This window comes from Acartia tonsa, chromosome 10 (genome assembly GCF_053477335.1).
Source record: "Acartia tonsa isolate MP-2025a chromosome 10, ASM5347733v1, whole genome shotgun sequence".
Taxonomy (NCBI): Eukaryota; Metazoa; Arthropoda; class Copepoda; order Calanoida; family Acartiidae; genus Acartia; species Acartia tonsa.
In genome coordinates, this window is record NC_137269.1 from 14,279,508 (window position 1) to 14,299,328 (window position 19,821).

The 19,821-nt window shown below is 32.4% G+C and overlaps 3 protein-coding genes across 5 annotated transcripts in view; 1 reads left to right on the forward strand and 2 right to left on the reverse strand.

Annotated features, from left to right (window-relative positions):
- LOC145329468 (uncharacterized) overlaps positions 1-19,821 on the forward strand; it is a 148,219-nt gene that overhangs the window by 107,777 nt on the left and 20,621 nt on the right. For all 3 annotated transcript variants that reach the window (XM_080173633.1, XM_080173634.1, XM_080173632.1), the window contains one exon: positions 19,550-19,641. In XM_080173633.1, coding sequence (XP_080029759.1) covers positions 19,550-19,641 — 92 coding nt within the window. The remainder of the gene's footprint in view (positions 1-19,549; positions 19,642-19,821) is intronic.
- On the reverse strand, positions 1,334-5,952 carry LOC145329474 (uncharacterized). The gene is made up of 5 exons (XM_080173641.1): positions 5,812-5,952; positions 5,269-5,388; positions 3,503-3,539; positions 2,853-2,996; positions 1,334-2,500 (listed from the first exon to the last, which is right to left on the reverse strand). The coding sequence occupies exons 1-4, from the start codon at positions 5,829-5,831 to the stop codon at positions 2,868-2,870; spliced, it is 306 nt and encodes a 101-aa protein (XP_080029767.1). The 5' UTR covers positions 5,832-5,952; the 3' UTR covers positions 1,334-2,500; positions 2,853-2,867.
- IntS10 (integrator complex subunit 10) lies at positions 5,857-18,160 on the reverse strand. The gene is made up of 17 exons (XM_080173635.1): positions 18,040-18,160; positions 17,664-17,756; positions 17,201-17,379; positions 16,713-16,805; positions 15,198-15,322; positions 14,697-14,768; positions 13,776-13,888; positions 13,253-13,453; positions 12,942-13,031; positions 12,547-12,704; positions 12,223-12,337; positions 11,412-11,512; positions 11,071-11,126; positions 10,663-10,809; positions 10,303-10,403; positions 6,531-6,710; positions 5,857-6,310 (listed from the first exon to the last, which is right to left on the reverse strand). Exons 1-17 carry the CDS (start codon positions 18,115-18,117, stop codon positions 6,206-6,208), a joined length of 2,007 nt encoding a protein of 668 aa, XP_080029761.1. The 5' UTR covers positions 18,118-18,160; the 3' UTR covers positions 5,857-6,205.

Genomic DNA, 19,821 nt, shown 5'->3' on the forward strand with positions numbered 1-19,821 from the left:
GGAATAAACATGTATAAGTATAAACAAAATTGTAAGTAAATTTGTTGCAAACTGCATATATACATGATACTGTTTAAGGACATACTTACATTTTAGGACTTGATTATAGAGATGCTTTGCTTATAACATTGTACCTTGTCGTAATAGGAATCAGTATACCAAAAATCAGATAAATCATTATAATTATACATACAAAAAATTTGCTGTCAAAAAAGTAAAAAATCAGCATGTTTTAATTGGACGTACTTAGAGTTACTGCGTACCTAACTGTTATAGGAATCATCATACAAAGTTTGAAATCGATAGGATAATTCTAGCCTGTTTAAATTAACGAAATGAGCTAAACGTTCCAGACGGACAAACCCTAATTATAGAAAAGCTTCGCTTTTAATAATTTAACAATCCTACAACAACTTAAATACAGGATGTTTAATATGGACATATTTAAATTTTAAGACTTGGCTATATAGAGATGCGTCGCTTTTAACATTATACATGATTGTCATAGAAATCCATTTTCTGAAGTGAATGTGATAATTCTAAACATGTAATCTTAATTTTTTTGGCTCCAAACCTAGGGTACTTTTAATGAATTTGATTAGTTGGTTTCAAATTATAAGTGTCTAATGTTTTCAACCAATGATTTAATCTAACGAAGGATTATTTTGTTGATCATCATGTAATAAAGATGTATATCAATTTATCGTCCATCGTATTATCCCTTCAGATCCCTGGCTAAATCCTATAAAATTTAAAAATGGATATTAAATAGGAATACTTTGTATTCACAAAATTAAAAACATTCCAATGTGTACTAGTAATAAAATATACAAATCCTAACGTTATCTCTTTAATTGTAATTTTAACAATTATTTAGCCACCCAATGGATTTTTTACTTGAATTTTGGTTATTCCTGCTTATTTATGGTCTAGATAAATGTAACAGAAATTATTCTGAACTCATTTACAACTTATACTTACGAAAAACATGCAGGGAAAAAAGAAGCATAGCAACATCTATAACGATAATTAAGATATACCTATAATAAAAACTTTTAAGATTAGAAAAAATTTGATGCCTTCGCTGAAAGTACCTTGGTGTGCACTTATATCCCTTTCCTTGTTTTGGAAGAAATTAAATAAATGGACGGGTAGTATTTTAAATTATCTTTGTTTATTACCTGCTCTAGTTCAAGTTAGGTTATATTGGGTACTGGGTAGCCCCGCAGGGAAAATTCTAACATACCTAAATTGACGGTAAAAGCTATACACGTCACGGACGAACCCAATTTTAGAGTAATATCGCTTTTTCTTCAAAAATAAAGATAAAATATTTGTTCATGTGTTTATTGATGTTAATTTCTTCATAGGTACATTTTACATTTTTACAGTTATTATTGTTGGGTACTCGTATAAGCAGTTGTTCTTGGGTACTCACTCACGGTATAATAATAATACAAATCAGTACAAATATCAATGATAATGAGAGATACGATGGTACATGACAGTAAAATATCATATGAAAATAAAATGCGCGAATGTATTTTTTGAAGCGCAAATTAATATTTATTTTCTCTTTACCTTCACAAATCATGACACAAAGCGCTCGGTAAAAATTTCTTAGATGATTTTAATGAATTTTTATCACACAAATTGCCTTTTAAGTTTAGTATAAAGGACATTAGTTTTTAAAACTGCATTTAAAGTGTGTACGTCTGATTTATTCAGCTTCTGAGAAATAAAAAAGAAAATGAACAATTGTTTTTGGTTCTGTTTTGACGGTTAGTAGTTTTTTTTATTATAAAGTTTTACAACAAAATACAAGAATTATTTCAATCTAAATATTGAGCAGATTTTTTAACAGTGAGCAATAATGTAAACATAAAAGCTTTATTATAAGAAAATTTAAATAAAAACGTTGCTAAATTGACCTAAGAATGAGTAAAAATGTGAATATTTGTGAGGGTAAATCTATTGGTATTTAAGTTTTACAAATATTCCTGTGATATGTAAATGCGCTAGACATAACTCTGATCTTTAGGATTTAACAGGGAATTTAGGGATAGGCCATTATGAGATATTTTTAACGTCATGGTTTCACCCAAGTGGTAACAAAAGTTTAAAATCCCTTTATGAATCATCCCCAAACCCCCTGAAATTAACTTCTTTTCTCAATATTAAAAAAGAAACTTTTCTTGACGAAAAAACGGTATAAGACCTACAAATACAAGAAAGTATTAAGTGTCAGAGTTTTAGAAGAAAATGAAGGCTATAAAAGTTTTATTTCAACAAATAATACTTTCTTTTAATACATTACATTTAGAGTAATTTTTTTAGAAAATGAAAAAGGCTGTTTTTATGCAGCGTTTAGCTTGTAAAAAGGCCTAAAGTCAAACGTTTAAAAAAGATTTTTTATGAATTACGATACAAATTACATGTTGGTTTACAGAGATGGTCGGTAATGATCATTAGGAAGTCTTCATCTTCTAGCAGTTGTACTCTAAAAAAAAATATCATTATCGACTAGGTATAGCTTTAGTGTGAAATATTTTGTTGCATTCAATTTTTAACACAAATATTCATAGAGAAGCGCAGCAACATATATTTGTAGTTGAATTAAGTTAAATTAAACTGAAGTACAAAATATGTATCTATAATCTACTAAGCTCTACTACTGTAATCTTAAATCAACCGTTTAATCGTAAAGAGTATTCAACTGTAATCATCATATTTTCTATCCAAGTTGAATTTCTTTCCTAATTTGCATAGATTTATCTTAATCTTGCCATCCCCCCCCCCCCCTCGATGGATGTCATAAGAGTAGCGCAGCACTACTAATAACCTATATCTACCTTGGATTGAAATGTTTATGAGAGATGATCCTTGAGGAACTTGGACATGCTGAAGGCCCTGATCTTCTCTGTGCCGAAGACGGGCTCCATGGTCTTGTCGGGAGTGAAAAACTGCTTGTTCTCGGGATCCTGCAGGTTTTTCTCCTGATACAATACAGTGAATTAGGTTCATGGATAATATAGGGGAGGAAGAGTTGCAAATGCTAAAAGAAACGTTTTGTGTGTTCTCTAAAACAGAATTTAATAAGGCACTGCCAAGACTAATTTAATCGTTCTAAATATTTTTGATGTTACAACAATAATACCTCCACTTTCCATAAATAAAAATATTTAAAACAAAGTTTGGACACTATTTAACTAGATTGGAACCAACCAATCAAAATCTAATCTAAGTACCCTAAACAATTAATTAAACGAATAAGATAACGTGGTTGTAAAACTTTAGGTATCAGTAATTTTTACAGTGCATTTACTCATTTAATGTAGAAAGATTAAACGCTTAAAATACTGCATTTTATGATAATAAAAGATGAATTTTAGGATTAAAAAAAGATAATGAAAAATAATAGTGATACTATAATTTTAAATAACACGACATTGAAAAAAAAATTACAGTGTGGCTGCCGCACAGCTATAAACATGATTTTTACCTTAAGATAGGCCCAGAGTCGCTTAACGCACTCAGCTCTGAAAAAAGAACAAAATTAAAGTTGAGATTTTAAATCTAAACTTTGTTTTATTGTTCAAACAGGGGTGTATATTCTACATGGGATCCCCGGCTCAGGGGGGGGGGGGGGGGTGGAATTAAAAATAATTGGTTGGAGGGAAAAAAATGTAAAAATTAAGAAAACTGAAATTATTTTTTCAATGAGGGGGTCCTTGGTGAAATTTTTTTAAAAAAATGTGTGGTAGGAGGGAAAAAATAAATAAAATATAGAGTTCTTTAAATAATTTTCCATTTTCCCCCTACTTGGTGAGAAAAAAACTAGGGGGGGGCGGGGGGGGGGGGAATAAAGAAATTTGTCGCCGGGGAAAAAAAAATAAATCTTGTGCAGAATATACACCCCTGTGTTCAAAGCGAAGCTTTTCTAAAAAAAGGGGATGTTAGTCAGCCCGTAACAGGCATGTTAAGATTGTCCTATCGATTTTAAACTTTGCACGATAGCTGTTACAGTTGGGTACAATTTAGAAAGCGTAGCATCTCTATAATCTTTACAAGAAGGTCCGTTCGTCAAATTAAAACATACGGCTTTCCAACTTATTTTACGACAAAAATGATATTTCATATAGGTACTTATCCTATTAATCTGATTTTCAGAATATTGTTCGAAGTAAACAAAGTATAATCAAGGGAATCATCTCTTTAATAACGACCTATAAATAATCAACTAACCATTGATCCACGTGCGATGAGGGGAACCGCCCTACTATTAAACTTTATTTCAGTGGTGTATATTCTGCATAGGATACCCTGCTAAAGGGGGGAGGGGGATACAAATATGTGAGAGGGGAAAAAATATTAAAAAAGTACTAAAAACATTTTTTTTCATATCTCTTTAAAAAAACTAGAAAAATATGTGGGAGGGGTAAAAAAAAATAATGAGTAACTAGTGATGGGAATCCGGATCCGGAATCCGAATCCGGAATCCGTTCAATTTTCGGCCAATTTTGGAATCCGAATCCGGAATCCGTTTTTTATAGCGGATTCCGGATTCTAAATTGGTAGGCTAAAATTACCGTCTTTTTTCTTACAACTCCCTCTGTTTGAAGGCAAAGATCAAAAAAAAATTTTCTACATAACAAATTTTAATAATTACTAATGTGATGTAAATGTTTTAGTTATGCTGGAAGTCAACACTTTAAACAAATCAAGGCTTCAACCAAGTAACATAGTGATAAATTAACGAAAAAAGCTATCCCTCTGTGACGGACGGCCTTTTAAAATACTGCTAGAATCCGGAATCCGAATCCGGAATCCGCCAAAAATAAGAATCCGGAATCCGCAAGAATCCGTCACTTTTTTTGACGAATTCCTTCAGAATCCGGAATCCGAATCCGGTCCAAAAATTCGACGGATTCCCATCCCTATGAGTAACTATTGAAAACTTTAACCATTTTAAGAAATTAAATAATCAAAAAAAAATATGGGTCGTTTAGCGAGGCAAAATTATTAAAAATCCACCAAAATCACTTAAAAATAAAACTAAACAAAATCTTAAAAGGGCTATTAACATAAGGTTTTGTTTAATTTTTGTCGATTTTTATGTGATTTTAGAGGATTTTTTACATAAATAATTTTGCCTCAATAACGACTCTGATTTCTTTTAAAGAATCCACTTATGATTTCTTTAGTTGTATTGCCATGTAGGACTAAACTCTGCCCCCTCCTCCATAAAGGGGTGAAGGATTTTATTACCTTGACAGCTTCTCTCCCTTTTCCTTGGCGATGATAGCGGCCAGCTCGGTTGAGAGGGTCATAGGCTTAGTGAGTCCTCCGCCTCCCTTCTTGGCAGGGGCAGCTCCATCATCTCCAGCACTACAGAAAAAAAAGTTATAAATAGCAGTGATAAGACAATAAAACACTAAGGTGATGAAAAGCAAAATTTACTTTTCAAAATTGATGGGACAATGGACACTACTCTGGAACAAACAAATTTAATTTTAAAATAAATGTACGAAAAGCTTTGAGCCAATTAATAAGATAACGTGATTATAAATCTTTAGATACCAATGTAATCTGTACCTAATCCCTAATGTCCAACACCTTAATGATAATTAAGACATCCATTTCTTCAAAGAATTTCTGATACTTTTAGCTTAAGTATAAAAAAAGTCTGATAATCGTAAAACGCAAAAATTCTAATACTTTGCCATAAAACGATCTATTAAATCGACAAAAGGCAATTATCGACAATTATGTTTTTCTCTCTGAAGTATAAAAATGAATGAAACCAGTTACCTAGCTTTCTTTGGTGGCATGTTTGCAGTTTAGTTTTTACTTAGATCTGAAAGTAAAAATATATTTTTGATTTTTTTAACTTTCAGGGATTATTTTACAATTACTTTTTACATGAAAAACTATGTATTGCATCTTAGTAGAGACCGTTTTCTGCGGATAGTAAATTGGAAAGTTATGGGATCAATTCCAGTTTTGTTGGCCCCTTGGATCCGGAGTCCCAAACCAACTAAAAAAATATTTTATTTTTATTTAATTATTCTTAGAAAAATGTTCTATAATACGATACGATACATGGTTTAATAGTATGGCTTAGAACCGTTTTTAATCCAGCTGATTTTAATCGGTTTCGTAGCCATATTGGAAACTAAATTATTTTGTACTATAATTAACAGTATTATGATAAGCATTGCAGAATATATTCTGTATTCTTAGTTAGAAAATCCACTAGAAGTTTATTTATATCTTCATGACTTCGAGCAGCTTGTTTCATCATGGCGACCTAAAAAAAGTTTAATAAATATAATAATGATCAAAGTAACGCAACAACGAGCTAATAATCAACCACTGAACCGATGTAATTATCCTTTACAAAGAATCGTTGTAAAGATACAGGGTAATTTTCGACAATTAAAAATTATGTTTATTTTAAGACGACTTTAGATTGTCTCATTTTTAGAATTGTTTTTTCTTCAAATTTTTTATTTATTTGGTTTACCTACCTTAAAATCTTCCTTTTCTCCTCTATTAGCCCCCCTAGTTCCAGGCCTGGATGTGCCCCTGCTGGCTCCAGGTACAATGTCCAGGCTGACCGCTCCGCCATTCGGTGTGGACAGGTAGGTCAACTCCTCGATAATGTCCATGTTTATCACGTACTGAGTGAACAACGGATAATTCAGACCCTAGAAATATAATATATTTTATTAGGTATACTATTATAAAAAGGATTACGATTTTTTTATCTAAAGCTTAAAATTAAAGACAACAGAACCCATTCAGATTTACATTTTAAGGAAGCATGTCTGAGGTTCGTGTGATGGTTTCAGGCTATAATCCTGTCCTTCTTTTATTTAAAGGTTAACCATTTCCTCACCCATTTCCTCACATATCTTCTTTATTTTTTTCCTTTTAATTACAGGGCGACCACCGCCTTTTTGATATTAATATTGAAAATAACGTACTACAAAAAAATTACAATGAACACAATAACGTACATTTTTTGAAAAAATAATGTACAATAACGTACTATAAAACACATATATATATATCTATAATACAAAGTAGTATATTACAAAGTAGAACAATGTCTTTCTGTCTGTCTGAAGCTTAAGATCTCAGTAAATGATGAACTAATTGGGATCTACTCTTCAGGGAATTGATATCCTATTATATTATAGTAGTAAGCTTTTTTATTTGTAGGGAAGGATCTCGCTGACCGCTGAACCGATGTGGTCCTCCTTTAAATGGAAGCTTCTTATAGGTCCCTAGATGGTTATAGGCTATTACATTTTTATAAAGAGTCCGGGTATTGTTTTAGACTATTTTTCTGCCCTCTATATTTCTTCCAATAACTTAACAGGGTAACTTCTCATAGGTCCCGGGAAGGTTAATAACTATTTTAGGGGAGGGTACCACCCCCCTCCAAAGAGAAATCGCCCCTAGAAAAAATTCCCCCTCCCTTAAAATTTTTTAAAACTAAAATTAAAATAGGGCGTCAACCCCTCCCCCCCAAAAAAATCCCCCTCCCAAATATCTTTTTTACTTTTTCTTTTAAAATCTAAATTAAGCAATTGGGTTATCCAATTCAATTTCCTTCTCCTCAAGTGCCACCCCCACCCTAGAAGCCTCTAGAGGCGTAGCCGCTAGTATATATAGAAAGAAGTATACTAATCCAAGGTTGTCCTCCAACCTTTACTATTTGGAGGGGGTTATAAAAAAACTGAATTTGTGAGGGGGTGGAGGACGGTAAAATGGCACGCGAAGCATGCTGGCAATTTTTCTACCCCCCTAAAATCTATTTGGGTGTTAACTACCCCCACTTAATTACCCCAATTTAATCATGTAAAAAGTACCTACCTCATAATGAAGTTTTTATTCATCTATTTATGTACGATTAAATATTCCAGCAGCTTTGCCCCTAGCCTCTAGGGGCGTCACCCAAAGAGGTATTGGAAAGTCCCCCTCTTATAGGTATAAAATTGTTCGTTCGTAATTTGTAAAAAAAACAAGGATGACAACATCCATAAAAGCAAAGCACTGAAACGGTAGGACATACGGACATTAACACTTGTAGTGTCAGTACTGTATAATAAGAATATAAATGTATAAGAGTCGAAGCAAAAATGTAAGTAAATTAAAAAAACTGCTTAATACAGGATAATGTGTATGGACATACTTTATTACATTTTTAGGACTAGGTATAGAGTTGCTTCCCTTATAACATTATACTTTGTTGTCCCAGGAATCAATATAACAAAAATCAGAACAATCAGATGAATAGATCATTTAAAAATTTGTATAAAAAGTAAATCAACATGTTTAGAATGGACGTAAGTACATACTAGTAACGATTATAGTACCTAACTACTAAAGGAATCACCATTCAAAGTTTAAAATCAATAGGTTAATTCTAACATGCCTAATTATAGAAAAGCTTCGTCTTTAAAAAGAAAGAAAAAATGAGTGGGTTTTTTTTAACCCCACTCGCACCCCACTTACCTACTTGTTAAATTTAAAAAAAAAAACTAGAAAATTTTTATTGGAGGGGGGATTTTATGCTTTTTTGTAGGGGAGTTGGGGTTGTCCCAAACCCCAAATAAATAGCCTAAAACTACAACAAGACCAGTAGGTATATTACCTGAAGCGTAGAACACAATCGGTTCAACAATTACCAAGATCTCAAGCTTAAGACAGACGGATAGACAGACAGACATCGTTCTACTTTGTATTATAGAAAGTAGTATCTCATTCCTATAGGTACATGAAAACACAAAAATCAACTAAAAGATATCTCGCTAACTGATGAACAAATATAATACTCCTATAAAGTGTAACTTCTCATTTGTCCTGGTAAGGTTTGTAATTATAGGAATTTTTTTTTGATATTTACTGAAATGTTTGATTGATTATAGTTATTTTATGGAAGCTTCACAATGACGTCATAGATCCCAGGATAAATTTGTAAAATGGCGCGCAAAGCGCGCAGAAATTTTTTATGATACTTTTTAAGAAATACAAATATATTAATGATTTCTAATACAATCATACATTACAGAAAAACGTACAATAACGTATGCTGAAATGTTCATATTGAACACAAAAACATATAACGTACAAAAACGTACCAAAAAAACTTAAAATGGTGTTCAATATGAACATATTGAACATAACGTACATGGTGGTCACCCTGTAATTATAACCTACAATTTATAAGTGCTGCCCTTCTTAGAAATAAGTTTCCTCATAATATTACAATTTTACCCTGGGAGGGAGAGGACATTGGACTGTGAACTAAACTGGTGCCCAACGTTTTGTAACCACGTTATCTTAACGTTAGTTCAAAAACTTTATATGCTTTAATCCTATTATATAAGGGGTTTTTTTTTAATGCAACCATCTCGTAATCAATGATTAAATGGCACTTAGAATTCGAATTTCGATCTGAAATTGTGCATGAATAATCCTTGGTAGGTCTATTTTCCCTAAATCGAACAAAAAGTGGAAAAGTAACGGCTGGCGGCTCAGCCGTTTAGCCGTTTTTTGCCTATTTTCAGGGCAAATTCATCATTAATTACGTAAAAATCAACTTTTTAAAACATATTTTTGGTTTAATTCATGTTAAATGATAGCAATAACAGTTTTTTAAATTTCTAGTACCAACAGCTACCGGCTAGAACCGTTTGATAAGGTTTTAAAGCGAGATAAAGTATTATGTGGAGATAGGTTTCGTGACTAATATGCTCTTAAGATAGCAAAAAATGTAAAAACACCTAAGCCGCCAGCCGTTACTTTTTAAACTTTTTGTTCGATTTAGGGAAAATAGACCTACCAAGGATTATTCATGCACAATTTTAGATCGAAATTCGAATTCTAAGTGCCATTTAATCATTGATTACGAGATGGTTGCATTAAAAAACCCCCCCTTATATTAGTAGGTATTTTTTTCTGTCTGAGTCTTAAGATTTCGATAACTACTTTACCGATTAAGTTCGTAATTTAAAAAAAGCTTCACATATGTCCAAGGATGATTTAAGGTAATTTTTCCCCCCATATTCATGCATTTGGATGATTTAAGGTAATTTTCCCCCCATATTCATGCATTTGGATGGTTTAAGGCAATTATTTGCCCATTCCTAGCTCTTAAAATAAAGAGCCCCCTAGAAGCTAAGGGCGCAACCGCTAGTTTAAATATACAGAAGAAAAATCTTTTTCTTCATTAGGTAGGTATATAAATTAATCATCCAATGTCTTATCCCTGAAGATCCCTGACTATACCTGTTTCATCTTTATCCTGTGAAGAACCAGAAAAACTTGTTCCCTGAGACTTGGCCAGTCACATTGACATAGGATCAGCATGTTACCCAAAGAAATATCACCTGAAAATATTGAAATAAGGTACAACTAACAAAAATAAATCGATAAAAATAAGTTTTAATGTTATAATTTGCAGTTGTTGAAGAGGTATTTTATTTGTTTTAACATTTTCAAATGCAAACCCCACAAAACAGCCGCATCGATAACAAGTTACAGACACCATTTTTAAAGAATAACTTTTTACCTCAAGCTATAAAAAATAACTATAAATATATATTCGCATATCTTAGCCCTAGCTTATTAGGCAAAATGTAAAATTACCTCCGGTCACTCTCTCCTGTAGGACCGAGGTCAATAGTTCACAGCAGTATCCAAGTATACAGCGCTGATTATACAACATAAATCTGATATGCCTGGTCCGTGAGGTTGGTTTTGTCAGCTCACTAGTCTGTCCTTCACACCTCTTACCTAAAATTAAATGAATTAAGAATTTTTAAAATGTCAAGATTCAAAAAAATCATTTTCTTTATACATTAGAACATCTTTCCAGTAAAGCTTTGAATTAGATTAATATCTGCTGGATTAGAACTGGTTCTCATCCATAATGAAAAAAAGTTGTATATTTATTTTCGCGTCGCTTCTTACGTAGGTTTTTGTCCCTATTTTACGTACTCAACTCAAATTAGAACAAAAGGAAGTTGGGCAAGGACTGAAAGAAATACCACATACCTATTGGCAGCTGATCATATAAACCAAGGGCATCGACGGCTGACTGAGCAGCAGACCTAAATATTTGTAATACTTTATGTTTATATACTATAAGGCATCAAGGTTAACTTGAGACAGAATGGAGAAGAGTGAACTTTTACGTCTTCTGATTTTCATTTAGTTAGACTTCCTTCATAAATGCGCATCCAGATTATATTTAATTTGGTCCGTCGGTCTGTTGGTCGTGCAAAAAAAAATTGTCAATAATACGATACATTACATTTTTGTTCAGTAAGGCTCAGAATTATTTTAGATCCAACGGATAATAATCTGTTTCGAAGCCATGCCGTCATAAAAATTACCTATAATCTCCCATACAATGATGTGCTATGGAAAGTTTGATATGAGCCCAGGCACGATCAAAATCTTCTACACTGCTACATGTAAATATGTACTGACGCACCTAAAATAGTTAATAATTATTAAATGGGGACTACTCTTTATTTAACTTTTAGGCCCCAGGGGTACTGGAGTCGAGGGGGAAATTTACAGCTGAGTTTTCCCTAGGACAGGTGGGTGTAGCCTCTCCCGTATTATTTATAAACCTTACCTAAACATATTAATCAGTTTCACTGTAAAAAGGAGAATCATATCGGCACAGCGGTAAGCTAAGCTACAGAGACATAGACAGATAGATACCCTGTTGCTTTTTTATACCGAAAAAAACAGAATTTAATTTCTCGATTTTCCTATTTATGAATACTTCCACGCAGGGTTTCGGATCCGGATCCGCAAAAAAAAGCGGATCCGGATCCTTGGACTCAAAAAAAATGCGGAAAAAATGGAAAAATCTACCTAAATTTATGTAAAATCTCAGACATTCTCTTGATGAGAGCCAATCTTTAAGGTTTAGGTTCAGACTTGAAAATAAAGTATTTTTGACTTCGAATTAAAGATTAATTTTTTTTTGAAAAGTTTGGTGATTTTATTTTTATTGCCAAGGATCCGGATCCGGATCCGGATCCGGATCCGCACTGACTAAATTTTAAGGATCTGGATCCGCATACAATCAATGCGGATCCGAAACCCTGCTTCCACGATATACTAATATATACTTCAATTTGTCCATTTTTAATTCCCTCTCCTGGTACAATGTCCCTGTATATTATTTACCTCTTGTAAACATTCTCTGAATTGACCCGCTTGCAGTAGATAATCAATATTGAACTTGGTGATTGCGTCTAACCGTCCACACACACTTCCAAGACTTTGTAGCATGCTGTGGAATCTAAAAACAAAACAAGGATGACACATCCATAAATGATGAAGCAAAAAATAGATGGACAAACTAAATAATTACAAACTTTTAAAATTCTAAAATAAAAAGTGCATTTGAAAATATACAAAACCTTTTATTCGATTTTAAAAATGTAGTCAGAAAAAAAAGATTCGTCTGATATTTATTAATATTATGCTTCATGATATTTAAAGACTTACTTTTGAGGTGGGGCCGACGGATTTAAAAGTTGCCATGCTCCACAAGCATTTTGAAACTCAGCTATCAAATTATTGTCCAACGGAACATTTGTTGATATTTCGTCTTGATGGGATATTAAAGGGCTACTAGTTTCTTCCGTAGTTTTCCGCCTTTTTATCTAAATAATAATCTTATTTGAATTTTTTTTTCACAAAATCCAACGAATATTAAAAATGTTAAGAGACATTTCTAAGGGATAAGACAATAGACGATAAACTGATATACTTACCCAATAATAATAGACAAAATTGAAATGTATGTAGATTAAATATTTAATTCTTGGTTTTAGAGGTCCTTTGGGCTAAGTGAATAACAAAAAATTGCAGGACTTTTTCTCCAATAGCTTTAAAAATACCTTATTTTCACTGTCATGTGTGACAAATGCTTCAACAAGAATGTATTTCCCATCTTTATCTGATATCAAACCATCATATTTGTAAATTGCCTGAACAAAACAAAAAAGTTTAACGTTAGACAGTGAGTTAGTTTAAGAGAAAACAAAAAAAGCTACAAATTTTAAAATATTTTGAATGTCAAAGCTTTCCCTTATATAATTCAGGGATCTTTAATATAAATCAAACTAATATAAACAAAACAAAAAAAGAGTTTACTTTAATACGCTTTATGTTGCTGCTCTACATAAGGACATAATCGAATATTCTATACCTGAAAACATGTAACCAAAGCACAATAGAAAAACTGCAAAAACTGGCTAGAATCTTGAGAACTTTGAAGGGCAGATCGCTGAATTTCTGAAAGGCTGACAATTATTTGTTCAGGCCCGCTCTTAGAAATATTCTTGCAGATTGGCCACCGCAGGCTACGACCAATCATCTCCAAATTTTTAAACATCAGATTCCATGGATCCTAATAGTAAAAAATTATTAGATACCTATAAATCTGTATATAAAAGTACCAGTACTATTAAGTGTGTTGTAGGTAGCGAAAAATATCGCAAACCGCTGAACCAGAATGGGAATTTTTCTTTCTTTATAAAACTATAATCAAAAGTGGAGGTTCAACTAGCAACCCCTCCCCATAACTCATGGGGCTTAACCGCTAGTTTCTGGAAATAACAACAAAAATGATAACATCCGTAAAAGCGAAGATATTCACAAAGATAATTGGAACTTAATGAAATAAAATGTCAAGGCATTTATTTATTTGCAGAATATGAGAACTCAACTACCTTTATCTCCCAGTTAGTGGGATTATTTTTGTTGACCAATGCCACAGTAAACTCTAAGGATATATTCAGCAGTTGATGCAATAGAGGGGTGGATAGAGGTACAGAATCGGGACCTAAAAAAAGGCATTTACTATTACAGCTTGGATAGGACAATGGACGATAATTCAATCTTTATAATGGAAAAAATAAAATGGATCTTATAAAAACTAGATTTGTTTCACAAAAAAATATTTAACCAAAGAAAAAGCAAAAACTTAAGTTTGTTCTCAACTTCTCGTGTAGAGAGATGAAATACAAAAAAATACTAAGTGATAAGACAATAAATTGATGTACATTCCTAATGATGAAAATCAAGATCACTAATCGTAGATTAAACTATTGGTTAAATAGTTTGGACACAAATAGTTATAGAACTTCGGATCTACTGCAGTTCACGGTAAAATATTGCTGGTTACGAATATTGCTAAAAATCTATGAATTTTAAAGGCTGCTAGCTGCCAAACGGCTGAACGTACAGATCATACCCGCACACCATTTTAAGCGGTATAAGAAGGCCTACAAATAATCTGGAATAGCCAAGATCCAATGATGCACAGGGAAAGCTTCACTGAAGAAAAAACGCGAAAAATGGGACTTTTTCGCGCATTTCTCTGAACTGCGAGATAATTATGCATTTTTGATTTATGGCTATTCCAGATTATTTGTAGGCCTTTTTATGCCGCTAAAAACTGTGTGCTGGCATGATCTGTACGTTTAGCTGTTTGGCAGCTAGCAGCCTTTAAAATTCATAGATTTTTAGCAATATTCGTTACCAGCAATATTTTACCGTGAACTGCAGTAGATCCAGAACTTCTAAACAATCAAATTCATCAAAGTTTACCCAAAGATATAAATGTTCATAAATTGGTTAAAAATACCTACCTAAGATGACAGGAAGCACATCCGCAACTAACATTCGTCTGTAGGAATTTAAAGGTTTAGGCTGGCCAGTCACTAAAAAATAAAGAAAAATAAAGCATTGATAATAACCGGTTAAGAATTTAGAGTGAAGTATATGAAATCATAAACTTATTATCAATCATAGATTATAACTAACGTAGTTACATAGAATTGGTTGTAAATAAAGAAATAAGGTTTTTGTTTGTTTGTTATGATCTACATAGATACTGAAGCGATTAATTTATCCCATGAATATGATCCTATTTCATTTTAAAATGCAAGTATTTGGAAGGTTTAAATACTATATTTTCCTCTGTAAATTTTAAAAAATCTAGTAATACATGCTGAATAATAAGTAGCACCATTCCTGTCCGTCTTAAGCTTAAAATCTCGGTAACCAATGAACCCTTCTCAGGGTATATTTATACTAGTCCTCCCCAAGGTTTTAAGCCATGTTCTTAGGAATAAATGCGAAAACCTTACCGTGTTCGCCTGAATCAGCGTTGACTAGTGTCTCCACAAGACTCTGTCCGTACTTTAGAGAGAGGGAAGGAAATTTCTTGATCAGAATTAACAATAACTGACATTTCTGCATCGTATCATGAGACCTTAATAAAATTAATAAATAAAGCAGATGTAGATAATTTATCTGTAAACTAGACCAATAAGAACACAGTGTAGGAACAATACAGCCATACTAATGGCTAAAATGTGTACACATTTAGTACGAAAAGATAAAGCTAACTGTAGTTCAAAAAGGGGGGGGGGGGTTTAATGCAACCATCTCGTAATCAGTGAGCAAATGGCACTTAGAATTCGAATTTCTATCTGAAATTTTGCATGAGTAATCCTTGGTAGGTCTATTTTCCCTAAATCGAACAAAAAGTTGGAAAAGTAACGGCTAACGGCTCAGCAGTTTTGCCATTTTTTTGGGTATCTATAGTACAAATTATTCACGAAACCTATCTCCACCTTATTCTCATTGCTACTCCAAAACGCTATCAAACGGTTCTAAACGGTAGCTGTTGGTACTAGAAGTTTCAAAAATGGTTATTGCTATTATTTAACATGAATTAAACCAAAAATATGTTTTAAATAGTTGATTCCTACGTAATTGATGATGAATTTACCCTGAAAATAGGCAAAAAAACGGCTAAACGGCTGAGCCGCCAGCCGTTACTTTTCCAACTTTTTGTTCGATTTAGGGAAAATAGACCTACAAAGGATTACTCGTGCAAAAGTTTAGATCGAAATTCGAATTCTAAGTGCCATTTGCTCACTGATTACGAGATGGTTGCATTAAACCCCCCCCCCCTTTTGTCGCTCTAAATATTGGAATGAATCATATGTGACTAGCTAGAAAAAAAATCTTAAGTGTGCTAATAAGGGGGGGGAAGTTCTGACACTTTTGCGTAAACAGTGATTATTGGCTTTGTCTTTGGACTGAGAGGATAGGCTATTAGGGATAAAATCATTCTTATATGATGAATTTCCCCCAGATTTAAGATTTTTTGGAAAGGCCTCCAGGTTCCGGAGCTCCAGGCCTCCAGGTGGTCTCTGTACGTACAGGTAAAAATTAAAAATAAGATTTTTTTTTTGAAGAGTTAGAAGTTAACTTATAAAACAAAATATACTTCTTTTTGATTGTTATTCACATATTTGAAGAAAAAACATACATATTTTGTCTCATAAGCTGACATCTAACTCTTAAAAAAAATTTTTTTTTCATTTTTACCTGTAGAGAGACAACCTGGAGGCCTGGAGCTCCGGAACCTGGAGGCCTATCCAAAAAATCTTAAATCTGGGGGAAATCCATCATATAAGAATGATTTTATCCCTAATAGGCTATCCTCTCAGTCCAAAGACAAAGCCAATAATCACTGTTTACGCAAAAGTGTCAGAACTTCCCCCCCCCCCTTCTTGAACAGATTAGGTATTGTGTCTGGCAACCTATCATCTAGGGTAATAAATCTATTACAAAATATAAAACAAACTTACCTTTCAGAGGCTAGAATAAGAACTTTTTGTTGAGTTTCTTCTTGTAAATGATCATAAAGGCGAAGGTAGAAATCGTCAGGTTCCTTGGGTTTACCTGTTTAATCTCGAAGATTCATTTTAGCTTATGTGTCAATATTAAAAAAAAGTTTGATGAAAATGTCATAGTTAAAATGAAATTTAAGTTTTTAAGTTTGAATTTCATGTTTTTTTAAGGGTAAAGCGCATTTGACATTTATTAGAACCATAAAACACAAAACAAATAACAAATTGTTCTTGATGAAAAGTAACTGCGATGCTAAATCAAAGTACCTACTGTAATATTTTTCTTGATTTAGTTACAAAAATTTCAACACCCGTCCCCCTTCCTTAAAACTCGAATTACTTTTAGTTCTGCGATGTTAAAACTAAACTTTTAATAAAAAAAGATATTTTTATATAAGTATCAGGGTTATAAAATTAAATCTAACTAAAAATCTTTACGAGACTTTCCTATGGCTTTTAAAGTTATTGAGGGGGCACTTGATGGTCCTTGTCCCACGCTGCTGGGTGGAGATCCTACAAGTTTAAACTCTGTTTTCAGGGCCTCTGTCAGCTGGCTCATTTCTTTCCAAAAGTTTTCCTCGTTCGGAAACTTTCGCATCAACTTTTGAAAATATGCAGCACATTCCTGAAACATTACGGCCGTGTTATTTAGAAATTTGAGATATACTAGGTACAAATTGTGTATTCCTACATTTTGTATTTAACTATTGTTAGCAACGGTTGTATGTATATTTTTGTATAAACCAGATTTCTTTCCCTCCCAGTTATATATCTTTAACTTAAATTATGAAGGTTTCCTTGCATAAAGTATTTCCCCCCCTTCCAAGGGGCCAGGGGGGTTATTATGGAAACTATATACAGCCCTGCCACAAAAAAAAACTTATTTGAACAAAATAAAATCTCAGATACCTGAAAATGTCCAGCTTCTTTTTCATTTGAATACGACTCAAACTGAATGGAGAATGTGTGAGGAAATAAAGAGTTTGCTGTTAACATCCATGCCTAGAAATTGTAAAAATCATAAATAACAAGGTCAAGGATGACAACATTCATAAGTAGTAAAGCATAAATAATTAAGACAAACCGACAAGGTTTGTTATATAGCAGATGCTTAATTACTGGTCAGTGGTCATCAGAGATAATGTGATAATTTGTTTTTGGTACCATAACCAAATGATAGCCCAAGTGAATTGTTAATTGGATGGTAAGGAAATGTAAATCTGTTTCACAAATACATTTAATAACGTACAAATGCTCGTAAAAATCTTTGAAAATTGTTATTTACCTTTGCTTGATATGGATCCTTAATTTTAAGCTCTCTAGCCCTCTGAATAAGATATTGCTGGTCTGTAAGGCCACTCATTTCAATTTTTCAAATCAATTAAACATCTGAAATAATAATATAGTGAAAAGAAATTGACAAATATAATAGAGTATATTCATCTTAATTTGACATATTTCATTACATTAAAGTTTTAGCTTTTGTCTAAAAGAAAAACTCAAGTTAATTTTTTAATCTCAAAATCACAATAAAGAAAACTGGGTATTCTATAATGTTACTTTTTAAGAAGTTATTAGAAAAGTAGCCCTGCAATTTCTGTGAATTTTTCAATATCATTCTCTATAGTACAAAAAAAGAATTATTTATGTTGTTGCAAATATAAAAACTAAGTCTCGTCTGAAGCGGCTACACAGCAGACATTTTCTCTTTCGTTTTCCTTTCCCCACTCGTGTATAACCCACCCACCCCCTTTCAATCTCTCTCTTTCTGGGTACTATAAATTACCCCTTTTATCCCGTAACACTCTGCGTACTTTACAACCTACTATTCACAGTTTTTAACAAGGATGATAACAATAACATCCGAACATAAGAATACTAACTATTTCTGCTGGATTGAAACCGGTTCTCAGCCAAACTGAATTTTATCGTAACGTAAAATATATAATTATAAAACCTTTTCACTATAATTGAAAATATCTTAAAATTAATCCATGTTTTAAGGGTCCAGGGAGTTAAATTGATCATTTTACTATCCGCAGAAAACAGAGATTAATGACTTTTCAAGTTACTAATTACCAGAATGTTAAGTTTTTGTTATCTTGAAGCTGTCGTGTACTATATGCAAAAATCAAAATATATCTTAAAATACCAATCTGAACATAAAAACACATCAAAACTCTACAAAATTCATGATTTTTAATTAAAATATATTAAAAATGAGTTAAATAGTTAATAAAAAGTATTAAAACCGGCTAAAATAACCATTATTTTAACGGTAGACCAACTCTAAGCTCTAGCAATAGCATGGCAATACAAAGACGGCAACGGAAAAGCCGCATTCTAGACAGGCTTATAGTAAAACAAATAAAAATAATAAGAATTATTTTAACGATAAAGATAATAAATTCTTTTTTTGTTTTAAGAACAATGTCATTTAACTAATTTTATCATTTTATCGAATTTTGTTAATTTTGTAAATAAAGCATGTTTTACTATGAGCCTTTGTCTGGGATTTATTTCATGGAAAAATCACGAAACCTTTCCAAACCATATAAGGAATAACAGACTGTTATTAGTTTTATAAATAAATAAATATTATTTGGCTTAGTTGTGAAAATAAAATTTGTATAAAGGTGTAGAAATATATAAAAGAAATTTGATTTCTATAAAAGATAAATGTCCAAAATGAAGATTATTTTTTTTTTGTATTTATGAGATTAGCTGCTCTAATTTCATAGTTCATTTTCTAATATACACATTGAAATGAAACATTTTTTTTCTCTTTTTTACAGGTATTTATGGAAAATATCAACCCGATGTATATTTGTGATGTTTTGTATCGGATCCACTTATGGAGTTTCTTCTCCTTTAGACATAGTAACAGGTGTTATTAATTCAAACCATTTATCCTTTTATTAAAATTAGTAAGTTTTTTTGCCGAAAAGATCTCGGAAATAGAAGATTTGACCGGGTTGTATCTTTAAGAGAATCTTGGGGTGGTTTAAGGCTATTTTCAAGACCTATGTAGTACTAGGCTAGGGGCAAAGCAACTAGCATTGTTTAG

What these genes read in the sequence shown, in the direction of transcription:
- LOC145329474 (XM_080173641.1), bottom strand. Translation starts at nt 5,831, where the DNA reads ATGCCACCAAAGAAAGCTAG. An exon ending in ATGCCACCAAAGAAAGCTAG is followed by an intron (nt 5,389 to 5,811) that starts GTAACTGGTTTC and finishes TTTTTTCTGTAG; the next exon opens with TGCTGGAGATGATGGAGCTG. An exon ending in AAGGGAGAGAAGCTGTCAAG is followed by an intron (nt 3,540 to 5,268) that starts GTAATAAAATCC and finishes TTCTTTTTTCAG; the next exon opens with AGCTGAGTGCGTTAAGCGAC.
- IntS10 (XM_080173635.1), bottom strand. Translation starts at nt 18,117, where the DNA reads ATGAGTGGCCTTACAGACCAGCAATATCTTATTCAGAGGGCTAGAGAG. An exon ending in CTTTGGTTACATGTTTTCAG is followed by an intron (nt 13,032 to 13,252) that starts GTATAGAATATT and finishes TGTTTTGTTCAG; the next exon opens with GCAATTTACAAATATGATGG. An exon ending in CCGTCGGCCCCACCTCAAAA is followed by an intron (nt 12,338 to 12,546) that starts GTAAGTCTTTAA and finishes TTTTGTTTTTAG; the next exon opens with ATTCCACAGCATGCTACAAA.